Source organism: Theobroma cacao, chromosome 9 (assembly GCF_000208745.1).
Source record: "Theobroma cacao cultivar B97-61/B2 chromosome 9, Criollo_cocoa_genome_V2, whole genome shotgun sequence".
Taxonomy (NCBI): domain Eukaryota; kingdom Viridiplantae; phylum Streptophyta; class Magnoliopsida; order Malvales; family Malvaceae; genus Theobroma; species Theobroma cacao.
In genome coordinates, this window is record NC_030858.1 from 31,692,623 (window position 1) to 31,716,626 (window position 24,004).

Below are 24,004 nucleotides of genomic sequence, written 5' to 3' on the forward strand. Positions count from 1 at the left end.
ATATATAGCTTATATAGTATATATGTATATATATATATATAACAGAGGATGGACAAAAAAACAAAAGATATTTAGGCCATCATTGAGGAGAAGAAACGATTACCCATTAGGGTAGACCTCAAAATGGAGAGGCAAGTGTTTCAATTTCAAACTGTTTCATTTGTTTGTCCGATTTATTTATTTTTCCGTCCCTTTTCTCAAAATGGAAAGGAAAGGTAAGAAAGAAAGTATTGAAAGATCAATTATTTCTCTAGTTTGAAAACAAGGAAATTGAGTAAATTCTTCTCTCTCACATAAGAACAAATACTTTCCATAAATGAAGGGATAAATAACCAAAAAATAAAAAGAAAAAGAAAAACTCTCCAAACTTGTTGTTTTGACATTTTTACCATTTAACAATTTGTAATATTTTCATCCATCTCCCTTCCCCACCCTTTTCTCTCTCCCCTTTATCTTCTTTCCCTTCAACCATAGCTCATCCTCACAAACACATATACAACAGCGTCCAGTCAATCACGTTCTGGGTTTGCATTCGGCAATTTATGCCTATTTTAGGCAGAGAGAACTGGTAGATAATTGTCTAATTCACCAAGTGTCCATCTCAAAATCAAAATTCTTGCAATCAGGCAAATACTTTGGCTAACCAAACATATAATATGGGAATATAGATACATGCTACTTCTTCCAGATTGCTGATCCAAATCACCTTAAGATGAGAAAGCATACTCTTGCAGCCCAAAAAAAAAAAAAAAACTACTGGGAGCACCTTCGCCAAAGGGCTAACATACAGCATAATTGCAATCTCAGTACACCCTGTTGCTGACAGTTTGATAAAGGGACCTAAGCTGTGTGTTCCATTTATCTATGGCGGTGTACTTCTTCATACCCTTTGACCTGCACGAGCAAGCAAATGTGAGTACAAAGTCAAATCATGCTGACATTGGTTCAATTTCAGCTGAACCTGGTAGAGAATAATAAGAAATAGGCTGACCTGTCACCACGCTCCAACAGCCGGTTCACTTGATCAATATGCCCATCAATACGATTATCCAAGATCAAGGAAACCAACAACTGCTCAACATCTTTTTCTGGCACATTGAGTTCCTGAATGTTGAAAGTTCATGCAGGAGTTGAATGATATATCTTTTTTTTAAAAAAAATAAAAAATAAAAATAAGCATATCTGGAGTTTATTATATAAAATAAAGGTCAAGCTGAAAATGCTGCTGTAATAACAAATAAAGATTAAAGCAAAATGGAACAACTGAAGCAACTCATAAAAAGGGTTTTCACCTTTGATATAAAAGGGATCCGGATTCTTGTATATGGTTTTATAAGCTTAAGTAGCACTTGAGTTCTCACATTCTTCAAAAGATCTTCAATATAATTTCTGATGAATGGATCATCCATGATTGTCCTCCTGTTACTCTGTGAAAGTAAAAAATTTAAAAATATAAAAGTCCAAGCTTAATAAGAAGTAAAGCAATCAGATGTAATCAGCAATATATATCAGAACAGCCAGAAGCATTGCACAAACCTTAAGGATTTTTTCAAACTCTATTATTTCATTTCGTTGATATGCTGCTATTAGATTTGTCATTGCCAAAATCTCAGGGTCATTTTTGTACCTGCAGGAATAGCAATCAGGGGGGAAAGAGAGAAAGAGGCTACACTTGGAAGGTCGGACTGTGAAAGAACTTACGGCTTTGCCTCCTGACCATCAAAAGGATTAACTTCAGATTCCATCAGCATATTTGCCAGAACAAGGTATCTGGAAGTGGCACAACAACATGAAAAGATCAATTCGAAATATTATCTAAGTTGGTAAAATGACTGGATTAAGAGGTATTTATACAAAGCCAGCAAGGACTGATTGGACAAAAGATTAATAGATTTAATCTCTCTCTCCCTATTCCCACCCCTTGCCTATCTTTTTTATCTGTGCTCCTCCTGGATAGTGCCCTCCTTTTGTGTTCTCACCTTGTCCATCCCTACTTTCTCTTTCTTCTTTGCTCTGCTAGAAGTCAACAACTGGGATTTTCTTCACATGTCCTCCATATTGATCATTCTCTATAATCTGTCTGTCCTCAACCTTTTATGCCTACTGTAGCAATTATTTATTTCTTATATTACTTTAATAAGAGAACATTTTGCCTCACAGTGGCACCTTCATACATGTTTAGAGAAATGTTATCCATTTTATAGATTTGTTCTGGACCACCTAGTACCATAATGGGGTTAGAGCAGAAGGCCGACAAACGATAACTATAGCAGATAAAAAGCTTCAGCTCTCATGTCAAATCTTACTTATTGTAATACCAATGAGAGAAAGAGAGTAGTACACATCAGATAGACAATGTGAAAAAAATTAGGAAAAAGCAATCATACTTTAGGCATTGTATACGTCTCTGATTTCCAGCTTCATCATAGTTCTTGAAAGCTTCAAAGAAATCTGTGGCTGCCTCAGCCCATTGACGCTCAGCCATATGCATCTTGCCACCACATTCGCGAATTATTCCCATGATCCTTGGATGTGGTATTGCTGACTTGATAGCAAGTGCTTTCTGGTATAATTGCTGCATTCAATCCAATATAAGATCAAACACAAACATAAACAATGTAACTTTGTAAAACAATTATCATATAAAATCAAGGTAGGCTCTTAAGCCATCATATATTATAGAACAAAATTACTAATATCCCTGGAAAAGATTAGAAATATCACAACACAAACATCCAACTTTCAAGGCATTTTTTTTATTGCTTTCTCACAAATCTCAAAAGGAAGTATAAGCATCAAACTCAGTAAGTAGCATGAAGCCCAGTTTAGAGAGGGGTTATGCCCTCTTTCTCTCTCTCTCTCTCCCTCTCTCCCTCTCTATGTGACCTTATAGGTAAATATTACTTATACCATAACATTTCTAAGATTATAGTTTGCTGAAATGATCATATTTGCTAAAAAAAAGAAAGAAGTCATAACATAATATTCAGTTCCAAATAATTTTGATATTCTTCTAATGTAAGATGATAAAAGAAGAACGAGTTGGCAAGGAAAGAATACAGTGTTAACAAAAGGCAGAAAGGTAGTGGACTACACATGCAATTGAAATTGAACAATACAGAAAATTTCAGGAAGTAAATGGTGCTTTGTGGCAATGTGAACTATACTAGTGAACAGGATTCGAAAGAATTTCTGGCTATAAGGGAATATATTTTAGTAGCTCTAGGTTTAATAGTTGCTAAAATTCTAAAGAATAGCAAAATGAAGACAGAGATACACTTTCACACCTAAGGTTCTGGAGATTTCATATCTTAGTTTAACATTGCTTCACACGAATCCCTGAAGAAAGCATATTTGATATTGGGCAAACAACAGATTGGGCACACATTTTGCTTTGTACCTTACATGGGAAATCAATGATGACATAAAATCCAATATCATCTTTTTCAGTTGTAGGCCTTTGTAAGGGAAATACAACTGCATGTGTTACATTCTTACAAACTGCCAAACATTTAACTTATGTCGTTGTTGTCATTTGTAATAATTATATTAGACATGTAACAGCACCATTCCTTATTCATCAATAAAGAGATCTTTATCATACCAGCTGGATTTAAAATATGTCAAATTTTCACTTTTTTGGTACATATGAGGAAGTCTAAAGGGGGAAATGGGATTAAATCCTTAGACCTCAATCCTCTAAAATAGGGGTAACAACTGCCAGGTCAATCCTAGGTTGTTCTTGATGACATTTTTTCTACAAGCAGTCTATGATTCCTTTAAAAAACAAGGAAAGAAAGAGGGAAGAGGGACAACTGAAATCAAGTTTGAGAAATTTCCCTTTTCTTGGAGAGATTGTAAAGGGTAGATGGCTTTAAATTAAGCAAGTATCTTTACTTCACATGACTAAATCAAGAAACAAAGTATTCAACCAAGCTTCACAAAGTCCTAGCCCAACCAAAATGGACATCTGTGAGTCTGTATCCATATTTCATCTTAAAAAGGAAGTTAAAAGACAAAGAAGAAAAAATGGAAAGTTTTTACCTTCAGCTTCTTGTTGTTCTTGGTCTCAGTATACATTTGAATTTCAATTGCATATACCTCCAGAAGCTGACTTCCCTTCTTTTGATCATCAGTACCATCTTCCCTTTGACAAGACTTATGAAGTTCCTTCAAAATCTGATAGTGCAACACATTAGCTGATTATTAACACTCTGAATCGTGGATATTTAAAATTATGAGGTTTTGAAAAACATACCTTGCTCATTCGCCCGTACTCACCCATATCAAACCAGATCTTGCAAAGCTTAAGATTTGTCTTAAACCAAAGTCTCTGCATGCGAAAAGAGCAATAAATCACAACTTGATGCAAATGATAGTGTGATGGTATTGTAGAATTGATAGTTCTCTAACCTCATTCTTTGCCTCTTCAAGGGCCTTCAGTGTAGTCTGATAGAATTCTTGCAAAAGACCAAAATTTTGACTAGCTGACCCGGAAACAAAATCCATAATATTGTTTATACATTTTTCACTGTAATTTCGCGTCACAGCTGATTTGATGTATGTTAACATCTCCCTGTAAGCGTCCATCATTTCTTTATACCTCCCTAAACGGTAATAGAGCTTTACAGTTTGCTTCAGAGCTTTGAATCCCCTAGCAGAGAAAGTATTGGTACAGCTAGTTAATATTGATAAGGCTCAAATCAAATACATACTTCTTTGGTGAATGGAGAGAATTACTTTTAATGGATGCATAAAAACAATAACCGCAATTTGTAAAGTTGCAAGAACTTTATTTGCATAAGAGAATTCTTCAGTAAATTTAACATAAGACGGGAGTCCACCAGTGGAGAGGTAACAGACACTATATGCTCTTAATAACATGGCTAGCATGTTCTAAATCGAAAAAATACTTAGCAAAAAGAGAGCAAAAAGAGCATTACTGAACAATAATTGTAGAAAGGATAGGTAATAACCATAATCTAACAGCAAGTAACAAATCCAAATGTCAATTCCAGAGAACTCACCACTCAGCCTTTTCAGGCTCCATGTTAACAACTTCAGCAAAACCAGCAAGCGCTCCTTCAGGGTCTGTTTCTACTAAACCTTTTATGAAAAAGGAAAACAAATTATTAGCAATAAAAGGTAGGAAATTGATAAGATCTTCAACCAAAAAAAAAGGTTTTAAGCATTTATCCAAACAGAATTGGACCCTTGAGCTCACCCCCACCTCTACTCTATGGCAGAGGAGATTCTACTTAGGAACCAATAATATGATATATCAATTACTGATTAATTAAGAGGACATTGAGAAAAAGCAAACACAGTCACACACACATACATAATACAAAGCACGGCACTTAATGAGATTAACTAACCTTTAACAGAAAACACACACACACAAGGGAATAAGAAAAGCTTAGTGAACAAATAATGATACTCCAATGAAAAAAGTAAGGCAGGAGGGGTTAATTGCTAAACTCATAATTGGCCTAACAAGTTTAGGTTACTATCGGACCCCTACGCAACTATTATAAATGAATAATTGCTCAATTTTACAGGCAAAATCCCTAACCGCACTTTTCAAATATGAACCTGAAGCACTTGTCAGCCATATTCAAAAGATGAGCTCTAACTTTAATCTAAGGTAATACTTTGAAGCACGTAAAATGTGAAGAAACAAAAATTTTAACTTTTTTTTGGGTAAAGCTAAAAAAAGCATGATCCTAGCCATAACAAAATTGAGATTTTGAGAACAATATTCCAAAAAAGAAAGAAAGAAACCTTTGGAATTGTAATATTGATTCTCAATGTCAACGTCTTGTTCCTCAGGTTCCTCATCGGAGTACTCAAATCCATAATCCTCCATATCTGCATCTGCCCAATTCCAAAAACCGATCGATTTTATCAAACAGTGAATAATAAAGAAACTGAATTTTAAAAAAAGAAAGGTTAAAAAAAGAAAATTTAAATTTGATAAAAGGAAATCATCAGAGAAGATAGGAGAGACCTGAAGCCATGATTGCTGGGATGAAATCGACAGGTTTAGTGAATTAGAAAATTTTTGGAATTAGAGAAGCGAAGGTGAAGGTATCGATTTGCTGAAATAAAAGTAAATTTCAAGCAAAGCAATCAACCCCCCACACTGGGCACTGCTACTGTTTCGAAAGTCCTTGATAGGGTGTGAACAGTAGGAGTTGAATAGGCAGAAACCTGCCTTCTTCCTTTCTCTTCTCCTTTTTACAGTGCTACCGTCCTAGCAACAGAGGGCGTTTGGTGAAACAACTTTCCCTATCCGGATCAAAGTATAAGTGGTGTAAGTCTATCCTTTTACCCTGTTTGGTTTTCAGATGTCTAATGGGCTTCTGCAGAAAAAGCGTTTAATGGCCCATGTCAGAGCAAAACGTATTGCTCTTCTCCTTAATTAAACCTTATAATCTTATCTTTCTAAATATTTAAATATTTTAATTAATCAATAATTATAATGTTATCTTTTGACAATCACATTAACAAAAAATACCACTTAAAAATTACTTCACACCCAAATTTGCCAAAATATAGTTAAATGAACTTTGGAAACTTAAAAATATTATTGCACTTGAAGAATATCAACAGTAAACTCTACCCCTCATCCACATTGGTTATGAAGAGTTTTTGTGCAACTATTTCTGTCAAAATCTTCAAGACCACCAATGGCCAAAGAAAGAAGCATCTCCTAGCATCATCTGCTGCCAACTTTGCAATGACCACCACCAAACCAGACCTCCTTACACTCTTTAAAGACATGGAATACTGTCTCCTCCAATGAGGACACTCTGCCTGATGACGGCTCCGCAATGGCATGACTTGTACGAGACATATACCTCGCAGAGCCCGCTTCTGGGCAATCTTGATTCTGGCCGTAACTTTCAGACCCCGATGAGGGGTTGTGACCAAAAGAATTCCTTCCATCCCTGTAATTTCTTGCTAACCTTGACCCTTATCTGACCAAACCACTCTGCCGTTTTTGACCTTCCAAGAAACATAGGCAATTGCAGATACTTATCATTCTCCAACACACTACTCATTCCCATAATTCGTTTCACTACTTGTTGGTTTTGTCGTGGAACATTAACGATTTGTAATTTTATTTAAGATCTAGATTCAAACATTTAAAAAAAAATAAAGGGCAAAAACTATGGAATGGGAAGGTACAATCTCTTACATATGCTACGATTTCCCCAATTCTCAACATTCTAATTCTCATATGCAAAGTCGGACTAGAATAGCAAAATGTCTGCAAACCTTTTCATCATTGCTGCTGCTGAAGTCACTGTTCATAGTCAGATGCCTAAACAAAAACAGTTAAAAAGTTCACAGTCGTTTGTTTGAAAACCATAGTGGAAAGGTCAAGAGATTATGATATAATCTTTAGGAAACACGTTTGATCAGTCAATGACTTCATCATACATTAAACATCAGGTTCATAACAATGGGAAAATAGTGAAGATCAAAATATCATAAAAAGAGTATTCTGGCTCCACCAATTAATCAGCATCCATCTCTTCTAGTGCAGTCCTAGCCGCAGCCTTGGCTTCCTCTAAAAGGTCATCTGGAACCTGAAATCCCACGAAGATGAGGAACTGTTCAGATTCTAAGAGTACAAATAAATAAATATCTAGAACTTGCAAAAAATTATCTCTTAAAGAAAATTTAAATTACACAGAAACAAGGAGACACTACTTAATTGTAGATGTTACATTACACAGAAATTAATAAACTATTCTGGTTCCAATAATAGTTAATTAAGCTAGCATTGCCTAACGGTCCTCATTGCAGGGCAGTCAAGTAATAGCATGTGCAAAAAAATCTGGTGTAGTGTTCTATGACAATTGTTTGAGTAGAACAGGCAAAGTTAACTCGAAACCAATCCAACCTGTCCGAACTTGAACCAGATTTGATCAGGACAAGTTAACAACCTGAACCCGAAATGATCAAAACTCGAATTAACTTGAAATTGAAATAACCCAAACTTTAACAATCTCTAAACCTAATCTGAAACAACCAGAATTTATAATGACTTTACTTTTAAAGTCAACAACTTAAACCCAAATAAACCCAGTGTCAAACCCATCTAACCTAATGCAAAATGACCCGAATCAAAACTAACATGTATTTCCTTCAACCCGAAATGACCCGACTCAAAGTGACACAACCAAAACCTGACCCGACCAGCCCAACTACCACCTCTATTATTGAGCATACAAGAAAATATAGGATAAAAAAAAATTATTAAATAACAAGTGGAGGTAGAGCCAATTGAAGATAAAACAAAAGAAACAATGCAAGGTGGTTCTTGATATGCAAGATGAAGGCCAATATATGCTTCTATTAGATGTGATTCGAAGGAAGATTCTCATGTCAAAAGAGGCCACTAAAAGGACACGGGTAGAAGCATAACAAGGACCCTACTTTTACTAATCTAGAAACCTTATTTAGTATATGGTCTTAAAAGAGCACAATAGCATAGTCTAATTCATGTAACCAACCTTGTCTCAGAGGAAAAGGACATGAACTTTGTTGTTGCAGCTAGGTAGAGAGTTGAAATAAATGCATATCTAAAAAAGGGTGTGAAGAATTACCTTTTGATGTTGTTGCTTCGACTCATCACAGACCCAACTCATCTCCAGTTCAAAGGCCTTATCTTTTGCTTCATCATGTACCTTGTATATGCTGCTTAAGAATAACTCACATGATTAAATCTAGAACTGGCATTCTAAGGCAAAAGAAAATACCATGTATACAAATGCATGATGAATGTGAAAATTTAAGATAAAAGCAAAAGCACTCCTCTTGTGACCTCCTCCATCTTAAAAGTTCAAGTTCTCTTGCTCACTTCTAATTTGTTTTCTATTTTAAGTACTGCAAGAAAATGGCGAGTTAAACCATACCACTATAAATTGCCTTCCCAATGAAAAGGAATTCAAACAATGCCCTCTGTTGCCAGAGAAGTGAGATTTCAGTTTTTTGTACTATGTAGGATCATAAAGGAGATTTGACCATCCATAATCCAAACAAGATTTATATAGTTACTTCTTACATAATGACTTACTGGCTTAGGTAAGCTAAATATTTCCACCGCAAGTATAGGACCAAATTCCAATATATAGGAGATAAAATCAAATTACCCAGAAAATAAACTATTTTCTATGTTTTACATTTCAGTCAAAGTAGCTACATCATTAGAGATATTAAGAAGACTAATGAATTAAATTTAACACATTCTTTTATAAGATCTTTAAGTAAAATTATCTTTTTTTGAGGTTCAACATAAGCTTGAAAGTTACGTTTTATCCAAACTCTTGGCAGCTAGTTTTTAGCTACGTAGAGGGAAAACATAAATCTTTCTACCATCATAACACTCAAGCTATTATTGTGCTAAACCAGAAATTGCAAAGAATAACCAAATAAAAAGGAAACCAACTTGATGATGTTGCCTAGATTATACATATTGCAAGGATAACAGAGGATGAGCTTTCAAAATGATGATGATACAAGCAAGAATCCTTAACAGGAAAAACAAAAAGAAATGCACAAACAATTTTAGAACCACTGATTAACATGTCCAGATTCCAAATAGGTAAATTAGAACAGAAACAGGAAGAAATTAAGATAGGCAACACTCACATCTTGGCAACTTCAATAACCCCTTCCCTGCATGTCATCTCCAACAGCTTCAACTTTTCAATTTCTCTGTTCACATTGTACATTCATAGATGAACTTTCAGTTATTTACAAGATGAATGCAGAGAGAAAGAAGTAGCCAAAAATTACAAACGTTGAGATCATAAGAAAGGTTTTAACTTCTTTATATCTTTTGAAGGATATAGCCCCTAAGCAAACAGAATGGAGAAAATCATTTTATGTAGCTTGGCCCAACTAGTTTCACGTTATGGTTAAGTTGACTTGAGTTGACAGCTCATAGGCAAATGACAAGTAGTGGAACAGCACATAGTGGTGGACTCAGCTCATTGCCTTCTACTTGGCTACATCCACTCCACATTTTTATACTTTCTTTTCTATTAAATGAAAAATACAAACTCGGATTAAGGCTTAGTTGGGCTCCATTGAGGTTTTTTCTTTTTCAAATTTTGAATATAAATTTTAAAAATTTCAATTTCATTATGCATCCATTTTTGCTCTTTAGGGAAAAAAATGACAATATTGAGGAAATGCATAAGAGGGGGAAACATCTTAATAATTTGAGAGAAAGCCAGGAATATCTTCATTGTTGATTGGTTTTCATAAGAGAGAAAATATAAGCAAAAAAAAAAAACAAAGGATTTACGTCCATTAAAAGGGTTTTCAACTGGATGACAATCGCATCTAAATACGACAATAGCTTTCACTGGTTGAGAAGGTGAAAAACAAAAAGTTCATCCCGTCTAACTAGCGTGCATCACCAAATGACTTTATCAAATGTCTGCTTCTAAGTTCCACCAAATGAAGGACTAGTTTTATAACTTACGTTTTGGCAGCCTGCTTTCCTTTCCCAATGGCAGCACCAAAATATCTCTACATCAATTTTATCAAGCACCCGGTAAACAAGAACAAAACCATCATTAATTATGAGGAAGTATAAATATACCAATAGACCAAGTAACAAAATAGAAAGGAAAATGAAGCTCTAATAGGGAGAAATGAACTTACATAGGAGATGCCAGATGGTTCAACCACATACAATTGGGGTCCATCTCTATCATAACCTCCGAGTATAACCCCACACCCGAAGGGCCTGAGCCACCAGTAGAGGGTGCATAAATGCACATAACTTGCGACGCGTTCAGCAAGTTCTTTGACAGGAATGGGTTCACCATAAACACTACACACACCCAAAAAAAAATGAAACTTATAATAAGATGAGCATATAACAATATAATTTTTTTTTAAAGCTGAATTTTTGGGATTGGAAGTAGAGAAAACAATAAAAACCTTTCATAATTAGTAGCTTCAGATTTAGCACGTGCCACAATCTGTCTACCATCAGCTGCTAATCCTGCCACTGCCTAATTATAGTATTCAATATCAGAGAAAGAGAGAGTATCCAAATGTAGCATTGCAAATGTGGCTAAAGATGCAATGAATTAAAGCAACAGGGAAAAAAAATAAAAGAAGGGGATAACACACCATGCCGGAATGACGATGAACGGAGTGGATTCTTCGATTGGAACCAGGTAGCATCATCTTCGATGCTATCAGCTTCTCCACTCCCTAAAATAATAACATCCACTTTCAGTTTACACTTAAATATTTGCTTCTTTTTATTTTTTTCAAAATAAGCGATGGAAGAAAAGAAGAAGCAAAAGCATTACCATAACGATCCCATCTTTGCATTTTATTCCAATTACAGTTCTGCAGAAAAAAAAAAGAAAATAAAATTAGAATTTGGACAACCTAGAAATGGGAAAGAAGTATATGGATATTATAGTAATTATGAAAAGAGAAGAGGAACGGACCCACTGTTATCGACGGCTTTGGCGGCGTATTCAATCTGAAAAACGCGGCCGTCGGGAGAGAAAGTGGTGACTGATAGATCGTAACCTGTTCCGATGCTGCTCATCTTTCTTCTCTGCTTTTTCCTACTTTGCTCTTTGCTCTTCTGTTCTTCTTCTCCCCTTGATATATCGAGTTTTCTTTCTTCTCAAGACTTCACGCCGATGCTAACAGCAAATTAAATGAATAATAAAAAAAATTCTAGCCAATGGGCCAACATGGGTGACTAAAGCTCTGTATTTTTATTGTTTAGACGGTCAGCCCAAGCCCAATTATCGCTTCAGGCCTTCACCAGCCCGAATTATCGATTTACAAAATAGAAAATAAAGATAGAGGAGAATTAGATATTATTCCAAAATAGGGACAAGTGAGTTAAAAAAGAAAGAAAAATATAACACTAAAAATTAAATTCTATATTACTAATATATAGCCAAGTTGCTTTCATAGGCGGTAATAATATGATAGTAATGCATCATTATCTTATCCTATTAAAGGTCTAAACATCCATCTATATATATGTAAAATAAATTAAATAAATATATTTCAAATGCAAATTATGACATAATAGATAAATATACATAATATAATATACATTTTTCTAAATTAATATTTTATTTCAATGAAATAAATATAATTATATTGTGAATAAATAGCTAAAAATTAATGTATAAACATGAATACATTTAAATAATATTATATAAATAAAGATAGAAGCAAATAATTTTTTTTCTTTTTTGGCCTTAATTTCTGGTTTAACGTTCAAATATTTATTTAATGATATAAATAAATACATCAATAATGAAGTAAATAAATATTATATCGTTAAGTTCCTATATGTTTAAGTATATTACTGTTATTGTTAAAGACAATATTATTTATTTTAATGCTAAACATATTATAGAATTATATAGTATGCCAATGTGAATCTAGTGTCTTTAATAATCATTTTCTCTTCTCATCATACCTCACTACACGACTCTCAATATTTTTACAATAAATTGTCACGTCCCAAATCTAAGGTTTTGGGACCTAACAGACGCCACATACTCATGAAATGAATCCCATAAGTATGTAAGGCAACAACATCTTACTAAAGTAAATGTAATAACTCCAAAATCTTTTTAATTTTTTTTAATTTTACTAAACATCAAAACTCCAAATAATACAATTTATATATAATCAATAAAGAATACAAATTTCTCATCTAGCTATCATCTCTTTACAAATTAAAAAAACAAATACTTGCATTAAAACTTATAAATGTCAAAAGACATGTAGAAATCTTGCAAACCAAAACTCTCATCGAACAAGTCTAATCCTCACACATGAATACGTGTTGAAATCTGTAAAAATGATAAGGATTATAAGAATGAGTACAACCACTGAACAAGTAACTGGCATTCCTTCAGTCGGATTAAGCATGCTCAAAATATTTAAGTCGAAATTATTACTACATATATAAGTATCAAAACAAAATTTTAAGTAATCTCATTCAGAATCATATATTTCAAAATATATACTTTCATATAACAAAACAAACATATTTCACAGATATTTAAATTTTAGTAGTCTCCTGTAACATGTTACGACAACATTTAACCCATGTGGCATAGGTCAGAAATAGAACTACAATTAATCCCAGTGGCACGGGTCAGAAGTATATCAAAAGTAACCATTGGCTGCACTGAACAGATATCATATACACCACTATTCTATAATCGGTGGTGCGGTTGGGAGATCGATCTCTAATCACAGAATACATGTCGATATGGTCAACATTTAACCCCCATTGGTAGGGTCAGAGCATAGCTATATTAGGAGACAAAACAAAAAAATATATTTTTAGATTACCCAAATTTCATAAAACAATATATTAACTTTTTCAAGCATATCTCATACACCTCAAAAGCATATTCATTTCAGATTAAATATTTATGTTTATATTCGTTAAAATATATATGCATACATTATACAAAGTCATGAACAATTTCAAAATCAGAAATCACGTTTTGCATAAATCACATTCTAAATCTAATATATAAACTCATATACATATACATTTTGCATGCTCAACCCGATTTTAATAAATCATAGGACAAAATATTATATCTCATGTACAAATTCAGATTGAGGTTAAATTTTAGGATGTAAAAATATCGAATGAATATCAGTCACTTACCTAATTCGCCAAACCAAACTCAAAGGATAAAGAATTAGACACATCTTGAAGCCTATTAATTCAAAGTACTCAAAATTAGAAACCAACATTACTATCTTAGCAAAAGGAATCATAACTTTCTGCTGGTCATTTTAGGGTATTTAAGGTATAACGCCTCTTTCGCTGATCAAAAATCAATTTAATTTCTTTAATAATTTATAAATACATAAAACATTCAGAATTTAGAAACTCATAGATTATAGTACAAAATCAGTAACAATATGAGGTTGAGTGAATCTACTTTAAATACAAATCAAAATTTAATTTGAATATTTTTAATAAAAATTTTCAAAATATGTCAATTTGAAAATAATTTATCAGATAAATATTTATTATACAAAAATTCACTAAAATTTAAATTGCTTAATTTTCTGAAGTTTCTAGCAAAATAGGTTGAATATAAGTCAAGAATAATTTTTGAAATAATTAAAAATGAATTTTTATAAATTTTGAAATTTCAGATTTTCATGACTATTTGGCTTACTTCGATCATTTATAACTCTTAACTTGAATTATTGTCAGTGATAAAATCAACATCAATTTGAAGTATTTATATCATACTACAACGCCAGAATTTGTTTCGATTAAAAAGAACACAAAATTCTCAAGTTTCGAAAGTCAAAATTCAAGAAATCATCACAGAAATACTTAGATTTCTGGATTTTCAGTATCAATGAGCCTATTTTGAGGTTTTAATTCTCTTAACACAGGAAGCCCCTAACCAAGCCACTGATGCTAAATTAAACATCTTATTTCATACTACAAAAGCCCTCAAAAAAATGACCAAAAAAGTTATCGGACTATGGAGTTTCATGACTCAAAGTTGGGTTGTCAAAACTGTTGAAAACCAAGTGCTCAATTAAATTTAAAAATTTGTATCTTCCAAACTATAAAACCAAATGAGATGCTACAAAAACCATTGGAAAGATCTTTTCAAGACCTTTCCATTGGTACTGAAATACCCCATACTTTGATATGATGATAAATAAAGTTGATCGAATGCAAATTGAGGTCAATTAAAATGTTTAGAAGTGATAAAAGATGAAAAGAGTAGTTTAGGATAAAATATTTCGCAAGTGAGAAAATAATAATAAAATAATAATAATTTTATCGGAGGAGAATTTGTGAGATAAAAGGCGATTCAGAAGTCAAGTGAGGCATAATAAGGTATTTCAGGTACCAAGGAGACAAGATAAAATTTTTAAAATATTAATATTTAGCCGGATGTCGAAATCAGTCAAGAAGAAGGATCATATGGTTGATCCAAGTGGGGGAGAAGATGACAAGCCCGACTCTATAAAAATATTTGTCATGACATACACGTGATGGATAGCATGTTTGCATGCTAAGAGAGTCCCCAAAAAAAAATTTACAAAAGTCGGTATTGTACCTAGAGGTACAACAAAGTTGAGTTAAACCTCGAACTAGATCAAATAGAGAATTTACGATGAAATTAAGAATTTTAAAGTCCCAGAATGGTTTAATATGGTGATTCGAAGTTCGAGGATCAATTTGAAGACAAACCGAACTTTTCGCTATCTAGGGGCAAAATGGTCATTTGCCAGCTAAGGACAAAATGGAAATTTTTAGAAAAGATTTTTGGCCCCATTTGACTTATTGGAGTAAGATTTGAGGTTTAGAAGTGAAAAATTTTAATTTCGGTATAATTTGGAGAAAAAGGGTAAAATGGTAATTTTGCCATCCGAAATCAAAAATTTAATTTTTGAAAGGATTTTGATCAAATTTAATTATTTGGAGTGTGAAATGAGTATGAGGAGTGCAAATTATGCATTATGGCAAATTTTCAATTTTTGGGGTAAAAATGTAATTTTTGAAAAGTTCGGGGGCAAAAGTGTAATTTTGAAGAATTTGCTCCACCAAAACTTTGGAAAAATCTGGAAATTTCACTTAAGACTTGGATAAGTCAAAGGGAATGCATGGTGGAAAAAGTAGGACAAATGGATGGCTAGAAAAAAAAATGAATTAATAAAATATTTAAAATATGAATAAAATAATATTATTTCATTAAACAATAAAAAAGGCATAAAAAAATCAGCCCACCCATTCTTCTTCTTCAACATTCGGCCAAGCAAGAAACAAGAGAGAGAAAGGAGAAAATAAAACCCTAGCTAAGAAATTTAAAGGGAAAATAGGTGGAAATTCAAAAATCAAGTGAAAAAAGGTAACATTTCTTAAATTTGTCTTGTGCTTTACCTTTCCCATGCATTTTCCATCATTTTTCATGGTTGAATCATGTGATTTGAGGATGATTTCAATTCTGGTCATATGGGTTTAGAGAGAGAAAGTTGTTAGATAAATTTGATTTTGAGCTATGTTAGTGTTTAGTGTTAGTTTAGCATGTTTATGAGTAAAACAACAAGAAAAATATTTATCTTCTCCATGAATTTCTCTAGGCCGAATCTAGCCAATGGTATGTGAGGATGAGGTTGACTTTATTTTAAGAGAATTGGGTGGAAAAATGATGAATTATGAGGTTGGAAATTAAATGGGAATTTTCGGTGCAATAAATTGAAATTTTTACCCACTAGGGGTAAAAGCGTAATTTATAGTCCGGACTGATAAATTGGACCAAATTCACAGTCATTGAGGTATTGTGGATATAATTGGATAATTGAAATTGAAATGGATGGAATTGGAGTCGAATTGGGGATTTTAGGAATTTACACCGTGTATAGGCGAGTTAGGTCGGACACCGCAATTAAGCGATTGTCTAGACATTTCAAATCCTATCTAGTGCATACGCATGGATAAGAGCCTGAAATAATTTATGATAAATTGACACAATTTATTGAATTTTGTGTCATGGATTATGGATAGGTGGTGAGTCAATTGTTTCGGGTAAGAGACTGCACCCGAGGGCGAAAGATAGGAGTATTTCTACTCCTAAAACTGTGAGTAAACTTATTATCGTCTTAATTATCTAGAGTAGTTTTATACAATTGTGTGATTTTATGGAAAATGGGTTTAAATGGTAAATTGCTATGTTTTAGGAGAAATTGTGATTTTATAAAATGATTTTATAAATTTTCTGAAAAATCGAATACTGGTTTTGAAAATAGAGTAATTGGAGACTGCCTGCTTGTGTTGTAAATTTATGGTTTTAAATTGAATGGCTTATGACAATAAATGAGCATGAATGGCTAAACTGATTTTGGTGTTAGAATTATTTGTACTGTGTAGTCAGCCTTGAGAGGCTAGGTTGCGATAAATTGCCATGTCATGCAGAAAAAGATTTTATAAATCAAGTGGTAGGTTAAAGATTAGCTACTGCAGTGGTGGGGGGTTTCGTGGACCAGCCTATTAGAGGGGCACGGTAAACTCCTTTATATTCTCACCTCGGTCGTAGAGGCGCGTAAGGTATCTCCTGAGGTGAGCTTTTTGAGTGCACTTCACGTTAACCACCGTGTGAGAGTGAGACTCAGCCAACGCCAAGGAACGACTGTGATATTCAATGAAAAATGTGTTTTATGCGAAATATGAATTTTTAACAACCTTGACGGTCTCAGTGGGATAACTTGACAAAGGTATCCGCGAGAATGATTTTGGCAAGAGCCAAGTTTTGTGAGATATATAAGCCATGTTGATTAATTGAGTAAACTGAATATTCATGTTATGAAACATATATTGGAAAAGAATATTTTAATTCGTCTCCATTTACTCACCTTTAGATAGTTTAGATAGTGTCTGTTTACTCACTGGGATTTTATAATCTCACCACCCTCAAATCCCTACATTTCAAGCTCGGGATAGCTGGTAGATAGCCGATTGCATCAAGGACTTCAATTAGCCTTACATCGACAAAATTGTAGGTTCACAAACTCGTATCTTATTGGTTAGTTGGGGGCCCACGTGTCATTGTAAAAGTAATTTTATACTTTAGTTATTTGATTTAAAGTATGTATGAACATATTTAGCTTTTACACCATGTTTTTAGCGGGTTTCGATATTTTCGAAGAAAAATGACGAAAATGCCCGTATGAGCCAAAAAATAATATTATATTTGAAAACGACTTATGATTTTCTTGAAATGTGGATTAATAACTTTCGCTCACCGGGGAGATGCAGAAGCTGATACGAGAGCTTTTGCGAGGTTTCGATTGGCATTTCGGGTAATGAGTATCAATCGGGACGTTTCGGCGGTTGTCATGGGCTCGATGGGGAGTATCGGGTCGTGACAGGTATCCATCATGCTATGGGAAATTTATTGGAAAAATATCATATTTGAATAAAAAGTAAGGAAATACAAATAATTTAGAACTTTTATGTCAAAACTATTAAAATACAATTCTAAACATACCTTAATCAGCAATCCATGCTTTTTCGTTTTCTTTGTCTTTCTTCTTCCCTGGTGTTAAGCTCTTCTATCTATCGTTTGAATTTAATGAAATAAACTAACCTTCACTATTTTTTTTTAACGTGATTTAATGAGTTGTTGTGAAACAAAATAAACAGACCTTAACTCTACTAACTTAAACGTGATAAATAAAATTGATATTAATTAAACTTTTTTATTTAGTTAAAGACCCTTATTTTATTTTCTATTTTATCAATAAAATCAAAGTTATAACTGCAATTTTAAAAAGTTAAACTTATATTATATTTTATTTATTTATTTATTTAATATAGATTATAACTTTTTATATAATTAATTAAGTAGGATATTTTTTTTTACGGTATTACAAAAATAATGTCAAATAATTTTTAATATGTACTGCATAGTGCATTCATATGGTCAAAATAAAACCTATACATCAAGGCCTCCCTCTTTTCCTGACATGAGATTAGGCCTAGTTGTCGTGGATGTTTCGTAGGATGGAGGTCAGGTTAATCTTTCCAATTGGAAACCTAACAGATAAAGCCCCACGTTTAAATTGAAGGCAAAGAAAAGAACCGTTTCTGGCAATGGAAGAAATGTAAAACAAAAGAAAAGTTCAAGGTTCAATATTCAACAGTCATGGCTGCAGAGCATCCGCGTCTTCTAAAGTCAATAGTCAAATACCATTACTTCCGATGTGGGACTGTAATGGGGGCCCTGAAACTTAGAATTTTAAATTCTACTATAAAACAATTTAAGACATAAACATTTCCATTCAACGTAGGCTTGCTTCACCTTCCATTGACTAATTAAGCGCCTGCCTGCTTCTTCAAATCTTTTTTCCTTTTTTATTTCGTGCCCCTTTTAATTCCAAAGCCTTCAATGGAATGGACTTTGGGTTATTTTCTTCTCCTACTGTATTTATTAGTTGGCCCTTTAAATGGGTTATTGTTTTCGTCAAGAATTAATATTCTTCTTCTCCTTCCGTATGATTTGACCATTTCTTCTTCTCATCCGATCCTCCGTCATGGGGATTTGCTGGCCAAAACCTGCAAAGTGCGCTCATGCATCTTCCACTAACTTTTCAGGTCAGTCTCACTTTTTTTTTTTGTTTCCTTTGATTTATTTCTTATAAGCTTGTTTGTTCTTTTCGTGTGGTCTAAAAATAAGCTTTCGAAATATATATTTGGGTTGGTTTTAATTCTTCTACTTTGATATCTAAGTTTGTTTTGTCCCAGGAAAGACTTGTCTTTTCCTTGTCCTAAAATCTTGCTGTTTCTGATAAAAAAAAAATTTGAAAGTTCCATGAGTAATGAGTTTAGATGGATGTTAGCATGTTCCTCAAGTAGCCAGACTAACTTTTCACCTTGGAATGCTTTCCAATTACTTCCCCGATGTTGTCATGGAAATGTTCATTAGATCTAGCAATTTTAGATATAACATGTTAACACGGTACGAGAAGACACGAAATTTAACAGGTTTAGATTTAGCTTTAATGTGTTTTGTGTATCTTAATATGTCAGACACGAGTAACGTGTTTAAAACACATTTAAATACGTTTAATTAATCATGTTAATTATGTTATTATATTTAAACGTATAAACATATTTAAACATGTATACATAACAAGCTTATTAACTTGTTAAAAATTACTAGTCAAAGGTTGTTTTAGTCTTACTTAAATAATTTTAAATAATTATTTTAATAAGATTTTTAAATTTTATAAAGATAATAATGTAATTATGTCATGCCCAAATTTTAATTTTAAATTTTATTTTGTTATATTTGATATTCTTGTTATTTTGTTTTGTTATAATTGTTTTATAATTATTGATTTTAAATTTAAATAATAAAATTATATTTAATTATAAATATTTTTATTTAATCGTGTTAACCGTGTTATTAATTGTATCGTGTTATATATTGACACGTTTAATAAACGTGTCATATCGTGTTATACGGTTATTAAACGTATACGTGTTTCAGATTTAAGATATGAATAGTATTCGTGTCGTATTCGTGTTTAACCTTAAAGTGTTTCTGTTTAATCGTGTCTGACGCATTTAAGACATGAAAACACTAATTACCAGGTCTAATGTTGATGCGAATATGAACTTGGTAAAGTTTGTGAGATATTGATCAGATTAGCCAAAAAGAGAGCTTTAGCTACTTGACAATTGATTTCTGCTGGGACCTCAGCGTGAAGGTAGGTTAGGCAGATTTGCTGCTACACAATCTTAAATCTTGAATGCACTTGGTTTAATGATTAACCCCGTCCAATCTATGGAATCAGAAGAATAATTTTTTGGATAAGCTAAAATCAAATAACTAATTTGGTTTGGCTGGGTTAAATGAAGTGGCCATTCCCTTAATAGTAAATCATTTCTCATCATCTGCTCTGAATGCAAAGGAGTTCAGCTGCATGTTTATAACTTCATAATGATCATAAGCAGAACATTTTGGTTTCTGTTGTGGGGGGTTGTCAGGTCATATGAATTTGAATTGTTTTTGATAGCTCAGGATTAAAATAATATTATTTGTTTATTAAATATATATATATATTTGTATATTTATATTTCCATGTTTCTCTTGTATCATATGAGTTTTAATGGGCTGCAGCTTAGATATGGTTTTGAAGGCAATGAATTTGTAACTATTGTTTTTTGTTATTATAGGTAGTGCAAAGACTCATAGTAAGACAAAGCAGGAATCAACTTCTGCCACTGCTAAATCACCTCCAGAAGGCTCGAACAAAGGATTCACAGTATCAAAACCTCATAAACCTGTTTCAGGCAATCTCAAAGCTGATACATCTGTTTCTAACAATCTCAAGTCTTTTAGCTTTAGTGATCTTAAAAATGCCACCAAGAACTTCCGGCAAGACACTCTTCTTGGAGAGGGAGGTTTTGGATGTGTCTTTAAAGGTTGGATTGATGAGAACACTTTTGCTCCTACCAAGCCAGGAACTGGAATTGTTGTAGCTATCAAAAGACTCAAGGCAGAAAGCTTTCAAGGCCACAAGGAATGGCTTGTATGTACTCTGGTTTATAAGTTTCATTTCTTCTATTTCAGGTTTTTCAAGTTCATCTTTGTTCCTGATTCCATTTTGATCAACTTTGTAGGCGGAAGTTAACTATTTGGGTCAGCTTCACCATGAAAATCTTGTGAAACTTATTGGTTATTGTGTAGAGTCTGAGAATAGACTTTTGGTTTATGAGTTTATGCCAAAGGGAAGTTTGGAGAATCATTTATTTAAGAGTAAGCATGTCTCTTTCTGCAGACTGTACTCTTTTGGAATTCTTCTTCTTCTTATTGTGTTAAATCATATGGTACATATTAATGCTTCAAGAAAACATGAGGGATAAACCACAATATGAAGTTAGTTGTCTCCTACTGGCAGAAGCCTTATGTAGGCCAACTGGAGTGATATGGTTTAGCTCTTAGGATGGTGGTATTTTTGCATATATGAGTTACTTTTATTCATGTTTCATTTTTCTCTTTTTCATTTTTTTTTTCCACTGAGGATTATTTTTCTTCAGGATAGAATTTGCTGTCACATACTAACAATATAACCACTATTGTTTTCATCTTTCAGAAGGTGTTCAACCAATTTCCTGGGCTACACGGATGCTTATTGCAATGGGTGTTGCACAGGGATTGTCCTTTTTACATTCTTTAAATGCTAATGTAATCTACCGTGATTTGAAGGCTTCCAACATTCTTCTTGATTCGGTATGCTGACACATCCAAAGTTCTGACTTATGATTGAGTTGAATATCTGAGATTTTCTATTAAACGTACATTTAATCTAACGACTTAATGCCCTTGCCATGTAAACTTATGTAGGATTACAATGCAAAGCTTTCAGATTTTGGCTTGGCAAGAGACGGTCCAACTGGTGATAACACCCATGTTTCAACCAGAGTTGTAGGAACTCGTGGTTATGCAGCCCCCGAATATGTAGCAACAGGTTTGCATTACCTTTGTTTTGAACACTATCTATACTTGTTTCCATGGAAAGAGTTACACTTGAAAACGAGTGACCATGATAATGAGTAGAGACAGTAGTATCTTCATATGCTTATCTGTTGCTTGCTATTAATGATAAAAATAAATAAATGAAAAATAAGAAAAGAAAATGGAATGAAGGACGAGTAGAATGAGATTTTACACTACAGTTAATTTGTTACAACCATAATCGGAGCACACTAATCTTGAAGAAGCTGATATTAATCTATACTGGCACAAGCATGCTCTGTTTCTGTACTCTGAAATGTTTGAGATGTTCAAGTGAAAATTTAGATGCCACATGTTCCCTGGATAGCCCAAGAAGAAATAATCATCTTTGTCACACCTTTTTTTTCTTGGAATTTAGCTTGACTAGGTTGGTAAATGATTTCACACCTTGAATTCATTTTTTAGTCGAGCTTGAGATTCTTCATAAATTGCTTATAGTTATTAAATACTGATTAAACTTAGTGAATGATCTGAAGTCAAATTTCTTGGCTTGCTTGCTAAATGAATCAAGGTTAAGCAATAAGGTGTTTATAACAAACCTCATAACAGTTGTATACTAATCTTATTGTTACTGTCAAAACTGTCATACTACACAAATTGCATCCAGTACGATCTCCTTCATTTCCTTGTGAGCTTTGGCACCCCTAGATTCCAAATAACAGCATTTTCTCACTGAGGCAGTATGTCTCTGCTTCGTTCCCCCATATATGACATGTGCCAGAGGCTCAGAGCTATTGAACATATTATGCTTAATATACTAGGTACATGATCATACCAGGGACCAGTTTGTTTCATTGCTAATTTTCATTTATGCAATCAAGAAGAGGGTAATTAAACTAAAAGAAAAACTGTGAGAGGTGGAGACAACTCCTGCAATACAGACAACTATAACTATAGTAGAGTGAAGAAAGGGGAAAGGTAGAAAGATTGAGAGCAAGGCTCCTTTGGGGAAGTCAAACTAGGGTTGTAGAAATTTTGATTTCTCAGTAGACTGCAGGTTGGAAATTATTGCTTATGAAGAAGATGATATTGGGAAAAACCAACCTCTTGGTATATTGATATGATTCTTCTTTTCTTGAACTTGTTATGTTACTGCCTTCTTTCAAAAGGGAAAATTTATTAAGCAGATATCAGCAGAGGTGTGTCTATCCTACTAATGAACTAGTTTAAACCTCGCAGGTCATTTGACCCCTAAGAGCGACGTGTACAGCTTTGGTGTCGTACTATTAGAGTTACTTTCGGGAAGACGGGCAACGGATGATGAGAGAGCTGGGTTTTCCGAAGAAACACTCGTGGACTGGGCAAAACCATTCCTAAGTGACAACAGAAAAGTACTAAGGATAATGGACACAAGGTTGGGGGGGCAGTACTCTAAGAAAGGAGCACAAGCTGCCGCTGCTCTTGCATTGCAATGCCTACATACGGATCCCAAGAACAGGCCATGCATGGTTGATGTTCTAGCCTCGATAGAACGTCTCCATGCAACAAGGGATACACCAAGGACACCCCAACAGTCACAAGCGAAGCTGGATCATCATGGGATCAAGCATGTGAATAGCCCTCACAAGGCAAGAGCTCCAACTATAAATTCATATTGAAGTGAGGCAATTTACTAATGGCGAGCAGGAATTCTCGAACTATCACTCGGGGCTTGTACACAAGACGGAAAGAATGGAAGAGATATGTTATACTTGAGTTTGTTAGAATTTTCATGAACATGTGAAAAATTATTGCAACAACAAAATCGTAAATCCCAATGTACTTTAACCATCAGTTTTCTTCTATCAATCTTGAGAAAAAGTTTTGGTCACTACGAATGAATGCCCCAAAATATCGTTTTGCAGCCTATATAAAGCAGTTGCATTTTCCAGTATTTTTATTATTTAGTCGTTAAAATTTTG

The 24,004-nt window shown here is 33.6% G+C and overlaps 3 protein-coding genes and 1 long non-coding RNA gene across 4 annotated transcripts; 1 reads left to right on the top strand and 3 right to left on the bottom strand.

Moving 5' to 3' along the window:
* On the bottom strand, positions 505 to 6,306 carry LOC18590052 (COP9 signalosome complex subunit 2). The gene is made up of 12 exons (XM_007015340.2): positions 6,011 to 6,306; positions 5,785 to 5,877; positions 5,028 to 5,106; positions 4,414 to 4,654; positions 4,259 to 4,333; positions 4,045 to 4,179; positions 2,388 to 2,575; positions 1,702 to 1,770; positions 1,537 to 1,627; positions 1,293 to 1,427; positions 992 to 1,104; positions 505 to 894 (listed from the first exon to the last, which is right to left on the bottom strand). The coding sequence occupies exons 1-12, from the start codon at positions 6,018 to 6,020 to the stop codon at positions 804 to 806; spliced, it is 1,320 nt and encodes a 439-aa protein (XP_007015402.1). The 5' UTR covers positions 6,021 to 6,306; the 3' UTR covers positions 505 to 803.
* On the bottom strand, positions 7,276 to 11,747 carry LOC18590053 (proteasome subunit alpha type-3). Its single transcript, XM_007015342.2, has 9 exons — positions 11,496 to 11,747; positions 11,352 to 11,391; positions 11,167 to 11,250; positions 10,972 to 11,045; positions 10,690 to 10,861; positions 10,508 to 10,554; positions 9,667 to 9,732; positions 8,622 to 8,712; positions 7,276 to 7,598 (listed from the first exon to the last, which is right to left on the bottom strand). Exons 1-9 carry the CDS (start codon positions 11,597 to 11,599, stop codon positions 7,527 to 7,529), a joined length of 750 nt encoding a protein of 249 aa, XP_007015404.2. The 5' UTR covers positions 11,600 to 11,747; the 3' UTR covers positions 7,276 to 7,526.
* Positions 12,809 to 18,110, bottom strand: LOC108663399. Its single transcript, XR_001929381.1, has 3 exons — positions 18,069 to 18,110; positions 13,712 to 13,763; positions 12,809 to 12,875 (listed from the first exon to the last, which is right to left on the bottom strand). It is a non-coding gene; the product is annotated as an uncharacterized LOC108663399 (long non-coding RNA).
* Positions 18,857 to 23,951, top strand: LOC18590054 (probable serine/threonine-protein kinase NAK). Its single transcript, XM_007015343.2, has 6 exons — positions 18,857 to 19,174; positions 20,762 to 21,117; positions 21,209 to 21,344; positions 21,682 to 21,818; positions 21,933 to 22,056; positions 23,283 to 23,951. The coding sequence occupies exons 1-6, from the start codon at positions 19,114 to 19,116 to the stop codon at positions 23,699 to 23,701; spliced, it is 1,233 nt and encodes a 410-aa protein (XP_007015405.2). The 5' UTR covers positions 18,857 to 19,113; the 3' UTR covers positions 23,702 to 23,951.